Source organism: Sus scrofa, chromosome 1 (assembly GCF_054392235.1).
Source record: "Sus scrofa isolate SSC_HxYL_T2T_F1_AM1 chromosome 1, Sscrofa_HxYL_maternal_Yorkshire_Landrace_v2.0, whole genome shotgun sequence".
Lineage (NCBI taxonomy): Eukaryota > Metazoa > Chordata > Mammalia > Artiodactyla > Suidae > Sus > Sus scrofa.
The window spans coordinates 172,512,826-172,527,840 of NC_139383.1; the positions used below are offsets into that span (position 1 = coordinate 172,512,826).

General features: G+C 44.7%; 1 protein-coding gene across 2 annotated transcripts; it reads right to left on the reverse strand.

Moving 5' to 3' along the window:
• Positions 1-1,701: 1,701 nt before the first annotated feature.
• GRP (gastrin releasing peptide) lies at positions 1,702-14,680 on the reverse strand. 2 transcript variants are annotated; one of them, XM_021075305.2, is made up of 4 exons: positions 14,446-14,677; positions 8,716-8,958; positions 7,211-7,271; positions 1,702-2,067 (listed from the first exon to the last, which is right to left on the reverse strand). In XM_021075305.2, exons 1-3 carry the CDS (start codon positions 14,582-14,584, stop codon positions 7,255-7,257), a joined length of 399 nt encoding a protein of 132 aa, XP_020930964.1. In that variant the 5' UTR covers positions 14,585-14,677; the 3' UTR covers positions 1,702-2,067; positions 7,211-7,254.
• Between the last annotated feature and the right edge of the window lie 335 nt (positions 14,681-15,015).

A 15,015-nucleotide genomic window follows, 5' to 3' on the forward strand; every position in this document is an offset into this window, starting at 1 on the left:
CATCAACCTATCAGAGACCAGGCCTTGAGTGTTGAATATGCAAGCTTATTTCTCTGGTCTTCCCAACTACTATGCTCTCAAAAAGTTTTTTCTACTTAAACAACTCAAGGTGGATGCTGTTAACTGCAGCTGAAAATTCCCAGACCCAATAGGTACACACAGATAGGTGACGGGACTCCACTTGCAAACAAGGGTTCAAGAAAGATCTCCGTGTAGGGAAAGCTTTATCTCCTAACTAAAGGGATTCTGATCTTGACCTGGGCTTGCTACAGAGGAGCCTGCAAGGGTCAGAGTTTTTGAGAGAGCAGTTTTTGCGTCTTGGCCGGAATGCATGAGTTAAAAAATGATTGCAACTCAGACGATCACATCTACTCTCACGAAACAACCAAGATGGGGTTATTCCAGAAGCACTGCCTTCCTATCCCTGCCTGAAATGTCACCCTTAGAGAAATGTCCCCTGGATCTGGAAGGTTGTGTTCATCTTTATGAGTGTCCCACTGGAGGGCAAATCTTGTGATAGGGCTTACTCCTTCATCATTAGCTGTATGGCAGGCTTTAGTGGACACAGCTCAGGATCAAGTTCTCAGGAAAGAGGTCCAGGAGGGTCCCAAGAAGAGGAAGGCAGTATGACATTGAAAACACATCTCACATATTTTCCCTGAGTCTGGCTCTGTGTAAGCTGTGAATCAATGTGGTTGGAAAAAAAAAAATAGAATGCAGCCTATCTTATGTGGTTCTTTGATCATCAAAACAAAGGCCAGATAAGAAGTTCCCTTGTGGTGCAGCAGGTTAGGGATCAGGAGTCGCCACAGCTGTGGCACAGGCTGCACGTGCAGCGCACGTTCCATCCCTGGGCTGGGAGCAGCCGCTGGTGCAGCCAAAAAACAAAAACCCAAACCAAAAAAAAAAACAAAGGCAAGATAAACCTCTCCACTGTTTCAAATGTGATTTCTCCAAAAGAAGGAAATCTAAACATATGGCAAGAAGCTTTAAAATCTGTTAATGTGTGAATATCCTGATGGAAAGGGAACTGGCGAGGGCTGTGAACCGCCAGGCCGTGTTCTCTGAAAATGCAAGGGAATCGAACTCATCTTCTCCCTTTGCTGTGGAGCTGACTCAGTCTGGCTGTGGGGATCTGCTTCACCTCCCAGGCTGGCAATGGGATTTGGGGATTTTGAACAAACAGTGCTGCTTGCAAGGCTTAAATATACTGAAAGAGAGGCTCAAAATGAGGTAAGAGAAAAACTGTCAAATGCTACAGAAAATCCAGTTCTGTCTGTTATGTGACCTTGGGCAAATCAGCTGACCTAACTCTCTGCTTCCTCAACTATCAAGTGAGAAGGATCGTTCTCAGCTTATAAAACTGTAATGAGGAGAATATCAATAACATCAGTAAAATACCTGGTTGTGGTAAGGGCAGAAGCAATGGGAATTATTACGTGATGAGAAGGCCAGACTCTCTGTTCAAACTAGCCCATCTGATGGTAATGGTAAAGCAAGTTTCGGCTTCTTGTAGTAGCTTCTAGAAAGGCTGTGTGACTATAAGGATTCAGTAAGTGGCTTTCAGAGGGGAGAGCTAAAATATTCAGCCTGCCTTCATCAATGAGCACACAAGTTCATCATCAAGCTATTTGTTCATTTCAGTGTTAAGCAATGTCCCCTCATTCAGAATTGAAATAAGAGAACTACTTGCCATTTGGACAATTTGTTTAAGATTTATTGTGAATGGTAAGCAGTTGGGGACTGGAATCTAATAGACAAAGAGCCTACATGTAAAGAGAGCTCATTGGAAGACTCTTTATGGACAATTATTCACAGCAAACAAGTTCAAACAAGAAGATGCTGCTTGAAAATCATGACTTTAGTCAAAGTTGAAAGATACAAGAATAGTTAAGTATTTTGCACAAAGGAAACTTGTTGATGACCCAGTGGGACTGATGTCCGTAGAATGCAGTGTCTTAAGGGTTTGGTTTTTTTCTTGTTTGAGAGAGATTCACCATTGTCATTGTCAGTTCAGCTGGGGGATCCTTCCTTCATGCTGAGAACCTGGAGCAGAGAGTCCATCAACTTAAAAAAAATATATTAGAAAGAGTTTAGCAAATGCGGTGAGTGAGGCCCAAGTCCAATGCTAGAAGTAAACCCATTCCCAACAAACCATCAGCAATCACTTGGGAGCTTGGTAGAAAGGCAGATGCTCAGGTCCACCTACCCCAGACCTATAGAACCGGAAACTCTGGGTAAGTGACCCAGTGAGCTGCGGCCTTGAGTCCTCCAGGTGACTCAGCATTTGGATGCTTGAGGACCACAGCTGTCCCCCAAGAGAGAAATTAACTTCCTCTTTTTTTGGAACCACTAAATTTGCAGGTCTTTTTGTTATACTATCTCAACTTGTACCCTGGTATGAGTGCACGGGTATACAGATACATATTCTTTTTTAAGAAAAAAAAAATTTTTGCAGATTTATTTTATTGAAGTATAGTTCATTGCAATGTGTTATTTTCTGCTGTACGGCAAAGTGATTCAGTTTTACATATTGTACATTCTTTTTCAGATTCTTTTCCATCATCATTTATCACAGGATATTGAATATGGTTCCCTGTGCTATACAGTAGGACCTTGTTTATTGAGTCTATGTATAATAGTTTGCATCTGCCGATCCCATACCCCCAATTCACCCCTCCCCCGGTCCCCTCCCCCTCGGCAACCGCAAGTCTCATCTCTATGTCTTTGAGTCTGTTTCTGTTTCACAGATAAGTTCATTTGCACAGGTAGATTTTGATCAGCATTGGAAATTAAATGTATGCATTACGCCCAGGAATTTGTTATTAAAGTAGCAGCTGGGTGGGAGACTGTTAGGGAATGTGGAACCTTAATTGTTACTTTGCTTCTTTGGCAATGCCTCATTCCACAAATCAAAGCTAGTTTATGAATCACACAATTACACATTATAAAACCATGACTGTAAATGGTAGTAGTGTGGGCAACTTGGGAAGAGGCTCTAATTTAAGTTTCTGCCAGTTCTAAATTGATTGTGGTTTGCTTGTTGTGGCTTCTGTTCAAATTAACTAAGACTGAAGAAAGGACGAGTAGCTCTAATTTTAAAGCACTTCTTTGATCCCACATAGCATCCTTTACCCACTGAGCTGAGAAAACACTTTTCATCCAGTCAAGAACTTATTACAATTTCCAAGATCACCTAGCAATTCAGGTTCCCCAATGTCCAGACCAGCCATTTGTTTCTAATAAAGGAATTACTGAGATTCTCAGTTCAGTTATTACCTGCTCTGTGGCTCAACTATGTGACCAGGTGATAATGAAGCCAGAGCCTGGGGTTCAATTCCCACACAGGCCAATTAGCTTTACTTTTCTCCAGGACCAGCCTGCACTCTTAAGGGTCGCCAGCCTGCCTGAAGATGCTGCCATCCATCCATCTCACAGTATGAGCCACTGGTCAAAAAAGGGGCCAGCTGAGGATGTGGGACGTCCCCCGCATTGGCTCAAAATATTGAATCTGAGAGTTTGGCTCATGCAAATGGAAGTAAAGTGGCAAGGGAAAGGCAAATCATGTAACCTTGGAAGGCCAAGGGCCTGGAGGCAGAGGAGGTCTATGGTTAGGAATGGGAGGAGCTGTAATTGAGGTGTGGGCCAGCTTCCCTCTGCTCCTTCATAGAAATGGTCAGGGTCATCAGAAGCTTTTTAGTTATTCTTTTCTCTTTTTTTGGCCTTGCCCATCACACGTGGAAGTTCCCGGGCCAGGGATAAAATCTATGCCACAGCAGGGACAACACCAGATCTTTAACCTGCTGAGACATCAGGGGACTCCTAGTTATTCTTGATTGTATATTGCTTTTCCTATATTTGGAGCTTTCTTTAGAACGTTTCACGTATGAGGAAATAAAACCTTTCTAGTCTCTGTGATGATCTGATGGAACAGTGGGAGGCATCCCTTAAAAGTGAAGGCAAATTTGTACATTTATTTCTTTTTCATAACTCCCTCTGTGACACACTCCCCAGGTCCCTTTTCTCATGTCCACTAAATAAGAGGGGAAAAAAATCCTAGACTGCAAAAAGCAATGAACTGAGGAGTTCCTCTGTGGCGCAATGGGTCAAGGATCTGGCATTGTCACTGCAGTGGCTTGGATCGCTGCTGTGGCCTGGGTTTGATCTCTGGCTCAGGAACTTCCACATGCCTCTGGCACATCCAAGAAAACCCAAACAACAACAACAACAAAACAATACACTGGGTCCAAATTACAAATGGAACCCAAAGACCAACTTTAGATTCACTGCAACTCAAAACAATCCACAGCCACATTCAGGATTAAAGATCAGGCCCTGGAGCTGACCCAAACACTGTTTCATGTTATAGAAACCATAGTGTAATATTTCTATTGATTTTCTCTCTCTCTCTCTCTCTCTTTTTTTAAGGGCCATACCTGTGGCATATGGAAGTTCCCAGGCTAGAGGTTGAATTAGAGTTGCTGCTGCTGCCAGCTTTCAATACAGCCACAGCAATGCCAGATCTGAACCGTATCTGTGACCTCCATTAATTTTTTGTGAGAAGGGTAGACTTTAAAGATTAAGATTAACCTTGAGGAGTTCCCGTTGTGGCACATTGGAAACAAATCCGAATAGTATCCATGAGAATGTGGGTTGGATCCCTGGCCTCTCTCAATGAGTCGGGGATGCGGCATTGCTGTGAGTTGTGGTATAGGCTGCAGATGTGGCTTAGATCCCATGTTGCTGTGGCTGTGGTGCAGCTGTAGCTCCAATTAGACCCCTAGCCTGGGAACTTCCATATGCCATGAGTTGTCCCTAAAAAGCAAAACAAACAAGCAAACAAGGTTAATCTTGAAAATTATTGGCCATAATTGTTAAAAAGTTTTGAAGCTTGTTTGCCATGTTACAATGGTCTAGATTCAGTGCACATTTATATGAATCTTTTCTGAATCAAGTAAATCTCTTTGTCAACAAAACATAGGAAGATGCTCAGTTTCTAGGTAGGGCTCTGGAAGATTGGGCAACAGGACGATTTTATTATTAAATGGGAGAGGGGAGCCTATGTGGATAGTTTTTAATTTTAAGAAAAGTCCTCAGCCCCTGAAAATCCCTGCTGCTAACTCTAGTAATGCCCGACTAAATTATTAAACTTTCTCTCTAAAGCTGAGACATATCGGGATTTCTGATAGAAATTTTATTTTCTTGGTACTTACTGCCTCTTTGTGAATAAGGTAATTGTAGGGTGTTTGCAATTTTCATATCAACATACTTTCTTGAGGTGGAATTTCCAAAGCAAGAGAAGTGATCAGCTGTTTTGGTCTCTGCAAAGACTAAACGAACTGTTGAGTTTTGTTTTTCATACTACTGGGAGATATAGCTGAAAGAATGGTACCAATGGGTGCAATGGCTAATTATTCAGTTCGAGGTGGGATGAGATGGGATGAGCTTTCTAAACTTGTAAAAGGAAGAACAAAGCATAAAAACATATAATAGAAAAAAGCAACGCCTGATTTTTTTTTTTTTTGGTCTTTTTGCAATTTCTGGGGCCGCTCCCGAGGCATATGGAGGTTCTCAGGCTAGGGGTCTAATCGCAGCTGTAGATGCCGGCCTACACCAGAGCCACAGCAACTTGGGATCCGAGCCACGTCTTCGACCTACACACAGCTCACGGCAACACCAGATCCTTAACCCACTGAGCGAGGCCAGGGATCGAACCTGCAACTTCATGGTTCCTAGTAGGATTTGTTAACCACTGAGCCACGACAGGAACTCCCAAGGCCTGATTATAAAAGATTAATTTTTCAGCTCACGTGGTACACTGATAAATATCGTCCCCCTAAAGCAGTCACTCTCTGTGAGGCCCACCCAATCCATCCTTTAGCACTGCCACTCGGAGACCTTTTTGGAGCTATTCTTTTGGGGGTTTGGGGGGCCATGCCTGTGGCATGTGAAAGTCCTGGGGCCAGGGATCAACCAGGCCACAGCAGCAACCTGAGCCACAGCAGTGACAACTCTGAATCCTTAACCCACTTAGCCACCTGGGTTGCTTACAGAATATCCCTCTAAAGATGGTAGGAAGATTTCAATCCTTGAGGCAGGAGTTGAATTTTTCAAAACATTTCAAAGTTATGCAGAATTAGGTGTAGGGGGAAAAAAACAACTCAAAGTGGATATTGTTTTTTGGTTCAAAAAGATGCACTATACGGAGTTCTGGTCATGGCACAGCAGAAAAGAATCCGACTAGGAACCATGAGGTTGCAGGTTCGATCTCTGGCCTCGCTCAGTGGGTTAAGGATCCTGTGTTGCTGTGGCTGTCGCGTAGGCTGGCAGCTATAGCTCTGATTTGACCCCTAGCCTGGGAACCTCCAAATTAAAACAAACAAACAAAAAAAGATGCACTACAGCTTAATAACATAATAGGGTTTGGGAGGTATTTTACAAATGAGCCATGAGGGTAAGTCCATTTCCGTCTTTGTCAAGTTATTTCAGAGGGTTTTGTGGCAGTGATCATTGTTATTTCTGAGACCAAGAAGAAGGCACTACTGATGGACATCCACCCACAGGAAGTTCAGCAAAGGACTTGACCAGAAATAGGCCAGCCCAGCCAGGGGCCAAGAAGTCAATGACAAATTCCCAGAGCCCTCAGAGTCATGTTGTGCATTAACAAACAGGTGTGCTTGTATAACACAGGTGTGGACAAGAGAATCACTCCCTCAAGGCTTTGTACAAAGTTGGTGCTTATTTCTGTGTTGGTTGACTTAATACAGATTTTCTTTCTGAATAAAGGCTACTGGAGCTTTTCTCTCTAGATGCTTAATGCAACACATGAAATTTTGTTTGCATTGATCGTAGAGAACCCATAGTAGACAGAAGAGCAGTGAAACATAAAGGCTCCCTCTGGAGAAACCAGCCGAGGCTTGGCCAAGCCAGCCCCGAGCCTCTGTTAAGGGCTCATCAATCAGGGTTAACCACTGTGAAAGAGAGACAGCGTGAGTGAGCTCCCAGCTCTTCAAGGTCTGTGAGTGAAACACAGTATCATTTACTGCCAGAAGCCGGGAGAAACAAGGCCGCTACTGCATCCTGCATCCTTCATATCTAAGATCAATGAGGACCATTCCCAGAAGATGCCTTGCATGGCAGCAGACTGTCCAAGGCACACAGCACAGGCTTTTCTCTTGAAAAGCTGTATGAGGGATCTCAGTTTGCTCACCTCTAAAGTGGAGAGAATAATAGAATCATCCTGAATCTTCCTCCTCAGAATGCAGTATTACCTGAGGAAATGGAGATAAACTGTCTTATCTAGTGCTTGGATTATAGAAATTACTCACTAAAGCTAGTGGTTTTTGGAGCTCCCATTGTGGTTCAGTGGCTAATGAAGCCGATTATGAACCATTAGGTTGCAGGTTCGATCCCTGGCCTCGCTCAGTGGGTTAAGGATCCGGCATTGCCGTGATCTGTGGTATAGGTTGCAGATGCGACTTGGATCCCGCGTTGCTGTGGCTCTGGCATAGGCCGGTGGCTACAGCTCCGATTCGACCCCTAGCCTGGGAACCTCCATATGCTGCAGGAAAGGCCCCAGAAAAGACAAAAAGACCAAAAAAAAAAAAAAAAAAAAAAAAAGCTAGTGGTTATTATTTTTAGTCATATTGCCATGATTAGTTTTGCCTTTTACTATAAATTTCACAGAACTGTCTTGAGGTAATGAGAGTCACATCGTTTTCAGTTGCCCTGCTTTCTTCCTAGAAGCTTTACTCCCTTTTACGTCACTTACTGTCTTTGTGTCTAAACAATGCCAATTTGGTATAATTCTTTTTCCTCATCCTCTATAAATAAGATCATGTACAGAACGAGTCAGCTGACCTGAGATATTTTCACCAAGTTTTGAAGTATTAGGATGAGACCTGAACTAGGTTATCTTAGAACAAATGTAAAGGAGTACTATTTTGCATAAAAAGTAGCAAACAAGAATGCTCTCTTCTAAAAGCATCTGTGAATAGACCCTTCCACTAGTATTCATCAAAAATAACAAAAGAGTTCATGTTGTGGCTCAGCAGGTTACAAACCCAACTAGTATTCATGAGGATGCATATTTGATCCCTGACCCTGCTCTGTGGGATAAGGATCTGGTGTTGTCATGAGCTGTGGTATATGTCACAGATGCAGCTCAGATCCTGAGTTGCTGTGGCTGTAGCTTAGGCTGGCAGCTGCAGCTCTGATTTGACCCCTAGCTTGGGAAGGTCCACATGCCGCAGGTGTGGCCCTAAAAATAAAAGAAAGAAAGATAAAAAATAATAGCTAGGAGTTCTCTGGTGGCCTGGCGGTTAAAGGATCTGGTGTCACTGCTATGGCTTGGGTCACTGCTGTGGCATGGGTTCGATCCACATGCCACAGATGTGGCCAAAATTAATTATTATTTTAACTAATTCAAATATTTTGGTAGGATCTGGCAAGTTAAAAATGCACCATTGCTAACAAAACTCCTAAGCTGGAGTTTAAAGTGCTAAGAGGAAAAATAATCTATGACATTGAAAAGAAAAACTAGTATGGGGATTGGCCACCCACTTTCCTTACGTGATGTGGTTGCTCTGAAGGCTTGCCTCTAAACAGTTTTATTCTTCCCTGCTCAAACGTCCCCTCCCCTTCCAACTCTCCCCAAACACCTCCTGATCCCACCCATGCCACCCCACTCCCACTTCCCCAGTATGTTCATTATACCTTTGAGTCTTGGACCCATGTCTTTAAAGTTGCTGCCATCCTTTGAATCCCAAGTAGACTGACGAATGCCCAGGGGCTCCCATTGAGGGGGCTGATGGCTTCCAATCCCCTTTGCTTCTAGGAGGCTCAGCAAATTCCTTGTGGCGTCTTCCCACCGAATGTATTCCCTCAGCTGTTCTTTCATGTTTCCTCCTTCATAAGCATATGGGGACTCTCCTGTGCTCTTTTTTCCCATTAAGTGTCCTGTTCAAAAACAAAAACATTATACAGCCAGTATTCTATAACAACTATAAATGGAGTATAACCTTTAAAAATTGTGAATCACTATAATGTACATCTGTAACTTATATAATATTGTACACCAACTACACTTCAGTTATGATTATTGATGCCGTAATCATAAAGAAATAAAATAAAAATATGCTTTGGTTCCTAAAAAAAAAAAAAACCAACAAAAAGAAAAAGAGAATGCCAACATTGTAACCTTAGGGGAATGAATGAATGAGAAATTTAAAAGGGCACTGATTGTGTTTGTCCTGCTTCCTGCTAAATGAGGGATAAATAGCATTTTTATTATTAGGGGTTAGTTCCTAAATGACTGACAGATTTTGCTCCGTGCTCAAAATGCATAATGAGTGGGCAGAATTCAGAACGGCAACTCAGGAGCCCTGGGATCTGGTCCTGGCCCCTGTGTTAACTAGCTAGATGACCTCTGTCAAGTCATTTAGCATCCTCAGTCTTCAATTTTATCAACAATAAAATGAACAGATAGGAATAGATGACGTCTAAGAAGACTTTCATATCTGAAATTCTATCACCAATTCTGTGTGCACAGAATTCTATTCCCAGCTGAATCATGGAGTTTGAACATCTTCCCTGTCAATTTTGAATTGCTCCTGAGAAGAAAAGTCACCATGCTTTTCTCTATGTGATTAAAAATGTGTTGCTTTTCTCTTATCTGTAACACAAATGTACCAAAGGAATTTGTCATTTTAAACTTTCTTAGAATTTTAGCTGCGATTGAACCTAGAAATTACACCTAGGAATTACACCTAGAAATGACAGTTTGTAATGAAAAACAAGTTGAAGACAAGTTCTGACCAACACTGCAGCCATTGCAGATGCAGGATTTTCAGCCAATGGCTCCAGGGATGTGCACTTGCCATGTAAACAAATAAAAGATGCTGTGCAGGAGGCCAAACGACTAAAAGCATGGAAATTTTGTATAGAAATGGGATAGCCATTGGGTCAGAAAGGGTTATGGAATCTAAGAACTGCATTCTTAACCCTCTACCCCGTGGTTTAAATATACTGACATTATCTTGTTTACTTTCTTCGGTTGATTCTCCCCCCCTTTCTCTGTCATTGGGTTTTATAGCACTTTCAAATATCTACCATTAATAATAAAACTATGCTGCTTTTGGAGTTCCTGTCATGGTGCATCAGAAACGAATCCGACTGGGAAACATGATGTTGTGGGTTTGATCCCTGGCCTCTCTCAGTGGGTGAAGGATCTGGCGTTTCCGTGAGCTGTGGTGTAGGTGGCAGACGAGGCCCAGATCTGGTGTTACTGTGGCTGTGGTGTAGGCCGGCAGCTGCAGCTTGGATTGGACCCCTAGCCTGGGAACCTCCATATGCTGCAGGTGCAGCCCTAAAAAGAAAACAAAACAAAACTATGCTGCTTTTGATTTCAAGTTCTAAAAGAAAGAGCTATCTGGGGCTCCAAAGTTGACTGGCATTAGAAGTATTTAAGGCAAACATCATGGAAATAATATTTGACAGTCACTTAAAATGGAAGGAGGCCCCTTCCCAGCAGCTCTATCCACCAAGAGAGAAGCCCTCACCATGATTTTTTTTGCTTGTGTGTTTATTGCAATTTACTGCTCACAGGATGTTTAAATGCAGATTATTCCATTCAATCCACACCATAATAAATTTGATAAAAATGAAACATGCCAAATGTCACAAACATGCAAGTAAAGATTCCAGGATTAAAATCAGCTCACAGTCCAGACTGTATGATATTATACTGCTTTGAAGTGTCTTTGAACTTCCTAAGAATATAAGACAATTAGAAAGCATCCTGGGGTCTGGAAATAAGGATAAGGTCTACAAAAGGCTTTCTAATGTTATCAAAAAGGAATGGGAATCCTATATCACTATGTCATGATTCTTTATGTGACACAGAAAAATTGATTCTGTGAATACTGGGGAGCCTGAAAATGAACTTTTAGTGCCCTGCAGTGTGAGCCTTGCCAGGTTACTTAGAAGCTGACACTTCTCGAAATTTTGAGACGCTTTTAAGGACACTGTCCCAACTGAAGAGTTGGAATTTTGAAAGACTGGCTTCTCACTTATCTGTCTGGTGAACTTGGTGCCCAGATATCCACTAAATAACCTTGCATTTAGCCGTCACAATGATTATGTTGCACAACTTCCCAGGAAGTAGCAAATCATTTGGCTTTGTTAATATGGAGGAAATTGAATCATGATAATGGGAAAGCAGGATTAGAATCTGATGCTCCACTAATGACCTTAGCTACTCTTGTCCTCGGTCATCTAGTTAGAATGCTGGAAATGAGAAAGGTGTTATTGGCAATGAAGCGTAGGGACCATGAAGATGTTTTTACAAATAAGAATTTCATTTTTGCGTGTTTGGATAATTTTGTGGCCTTTTCTAAAATGGAAGGATAAAGCAGGCCTCCATTCTGTGAGTGATTTAACATAGATCCTTGGGACCTTGTACTGAATTTGCAGATTTGGTGGCTGCATGTTCAGATACCCTCCCCTAGACCCACAGATGGGTTATTAAGGAAGGTGTGCCATCTATAACATCCCAATTGAAGCACACATTTCCAGGGTCCTAGTGCACTTCTCAGTTAGCTACTGGCACCCAAATAGTGGTCGTCTCCATGGCAACATGGATGATATGCCCACTTCCCTCTCTTCTCCCATCATCATTTGTTATGTGTCCATATCATAATAATGGAGATCTCAGCACAGACAAAAGACAGGCACTTGAAAAAATAAAGCCTTGCCCAGAGTGGGGAGGGAAGCTTTTGTCCTTTTCATCACTTAAAAACACCACTAAAATGGCAGGTTTGAAACAGAAAAGAATTTTCTTGAACTCCAAACTTGAAGATTATGCTAACTTTGAAAAATATCCATTAAGAGAGAAAGTGTTGGATACTTTTGAGAGTTAGCTTTTCTGGAGTGATGCTTCAACTGTATTTCACAGCTCTGGGGCAGCACGGTTATGTAAAGCCATTCTGGGGCTGAACTCTGATGTTCAGGATTCAACTTGCCATGACATGTTTCACCTCAGCGTTAGCGCCACGACCAGAAACATATCTCAGGAGCACAGGGTATAGTTACCCGTGTGCATGTTGACCTATATTTTCCTCACACAAAAAACATTTCTACAAATATTGAGCCAGATAAGAATTGGTTTTCAGTCTGTTAACTTGTTTTCCATGGCTGCCTCATATTTCTCTCAGCTGGAAGAGGCAATTCACTTAACGAACCTGCAAATTTGTGCTGACAACTTCTTCATGGACAGCAATATGTAGCTTTAGTTTGCTTTAATTAAGACTAAACTGCCTGTCTTCAGTGATTGAGGAGGACAGGCATTTACTTTGGATAGCGGAAAGCACAATTTAAAATGTAGCATGTCATGCATGCCTGTGAATGCTCACATTCCAACAGAGGGCATGGCCACTTGAAGCAAACTTTTTCTGTATGGCAACATCATCATACACCCAAATGCGATTTGCTATGTCACCTCCCTCTTTTCCTTGTTTTTTTTTTTTTTTTTTTTTTTTTTTTTTTTTTTTTTTTTCCCATCAACGCTGCATAGCCAGCCAAGGAGAAACAAGGGAAAGGGCGGGTTTGAGAACAAATAAGAGAATAAGATAATTGGGGGGTGCCACTAGTCAGTAAACTCTTGGGCTGGGAATGCCCAGGTACCACCATGAAGGGTGATTCAGTGGCAGACACCCTAAAGACCTGTGGCCAATGTGCTCTGGAACCACAGCAATCAGGTGTGGCTTGCATTGAAATAACATGATCTATCTTCCCAGCTAACTCTCTTGTCCTGCTTTTGGCCTGCAAGGGTACCTGCAAAGGGCAGCAGGCCTTTTTTAGTCCAAAAATATGGATGAGCAAAACGAGACTGGAAATCTGGAAGTTTCCTTTCACCTTCCCAGCCCACTGGTTGCTGGCTGGACTGGACAATGGCCACTTGATCTAAACTCCCAGGGGCCCTTCTGAGGTCAATTCTGGGTTTGGCCTCTTTAACACCTTCTAAGTATCCTTCTCTCTTGAAGTTCAGGGGTTTTCACCCATCTCAATTTCTCCTCTCCACACTAGGCTCCTGGCTCCTGGGTTCCCTCAGAGGTGACAGATACTTTCATCCCTGGGGTTGCAGAGATGCCTTCAGTTGTAATGAAAATTACTCCATTGCAACCCGAGATCTCTGGCAGAAACACAGGCAACAAAGAGGAGCTGAGGACCTGTGTTCTAGCCTCACCCTTTCCCTTAAAGTCATACTTATCTTCACGCGGAGAATCTGGAATCCTCTGAGAGCTGAATTAGCAAGTATCTTATCTTTCTAACCGCCCCCCCGCCCTCCTAAGTAGATGACTAAGGAAATCGTGAAACACACACACACACACACACACACACACCTCCTTAAATCTCTCTAGGGATCGACCATCTCTCCTGGGAATGCTAGGGTTATTGTAGAGGGCTGGGTGGGGAGGTGTCTGAGGAAGTCGAAAGCTTCGCATTATTTGCCAGAGAGCCCGGGGGTGATGCTGGAGAAACGCGAAGCCCCGGGGCGGCCACCTGCCTCCCAGCTGCGGGGAAGCGGCGGGTGCGCGCTCCGCTGCCGGAAACCCGGTCCACGCCACGGTGGTTTCGGGGCCAGGAAGAGCGAACCCCCGTGCCCGCACCTGGAAAGCTGGACTTGTGGGCAGGGGAAAAAAGAAAGGAGATAGCGGAAAAGGGAGAAGACGAGTTCTCGGTCAAGAGAGGCGGCGAAAAGCGAGGAATCAGGAGGAAGCGACCTGCGATCAGCGTGGAGACCAGGCGCGATTCCCGGAGCGCACAGCCCGATGGATAGAAAGAGGGAGGGTTGCTCAAAAGCGCAGAGAAAAGAAAATAGCTGCAAAGCAAAGAAGGCCTGAGGAAATTCAGGCGAGCCCTAAACAGAGGTGGGATTCAGGCGCTGAAAGACCAACAGATTTGAAATCCAGGGCGGGCGCCGCGCCCCAGGTCCCACACCTGTAGCTTTGCCGGGTGCAAAGGCGCAGCGGCCGGACTGGACAAGGACTCCGAGACGTGATTGGGGACCCAGCTCCCCAAAGTTGTTCAGGAAAAGAATCCGTGCCAAACAGGCGAACAAAAGGTGGTGCTGGAAGGTGCGGAGGGAGGGTGATCTCCGCGTAGGGTTTGGGTTTTGGAGAACTGTGCGCAGGCTCGGGTATTCTGGGGAAGAGGGAAGAGAGCGGGAAAGGACCGAGGGACCATTCTGCCTCTGCCGAGGGACCGACGGTTTCCCAGGATGCAGAAGGGTAGGGTGAAGTTTGGAGAGAACTGCATTGGCGTTTGGGTAGAAAGGCCACAGCAAACCCAGCCCGCAGCGCCGAGCCGCAGAAACGCTGAGAGATGGGGAGATCCGCTCTTGTGGCTAGCTGGTCCCGCCCGGACTAGAGCGCGCCGGACACTCACCCACCGCCCAGTGGTTGCCGCGCGGGTACATCTTGGCCAGCACGGTCCCTCCGCCCACCGACACTGGGGCGGCCGGTCCCCGGGGCGCCTGGCAGAGGACTAGCGCCAGCAGGACCAGCGGGAACTCGCGGCCGCGCATGGTCCAGGCGGGAAGCGAGGCTCCGCGGAGAGTGCGCTCTCCTGGCGCTGGAAAGACTGGAGGACCTCGGAGGAGCGCTGCCGCTGCACCACTGCTGCAGCCTCCACGACGCCCCGACTTTATATGCAAGCCCGAGCGGGGGCGCTGGGGGGGTCCTCCACCGCGGACCCGAGCGCTCTGACGTCTCCCTATAGCGAGCCGGGGCTCTGGGACAACGGCCTCCGAAAATCATCCATCTTCCCGTCGAGCGATGAAAAGGCTGAGTGTACATTGTCCCCTCTTGCTTTCACTCCTAGCCCCATCCGCCTCCCCCTCATTGGATTAATTCTTCCCACCCTCGACGCCTTCGCTCGAACACAATTTAGTGAACTAGCTCCCCAGCTTCACCAGAGCACCTCCCGCGTTAGCTGCCTTCAGGTCCTGCAAGGGGA

Bases quoted from the DNA above. Each gene is read 5' to 3' on its own strand.
- GRP (XM_021075305.2), bottom strand. From the start codon at position 14,584: ATGCGCGGCCGCGAGTTCCCGCTGGTCCTGCTGGCGCTAGTCCTCTGC. The intron at 8,959-14,445 runs GTGAGTGTCCGG...GTTTTTGAACAG, and splicing joins CGGCAACCACTGGGCGGTGG to GACACTTAATGGGAAAAAAG.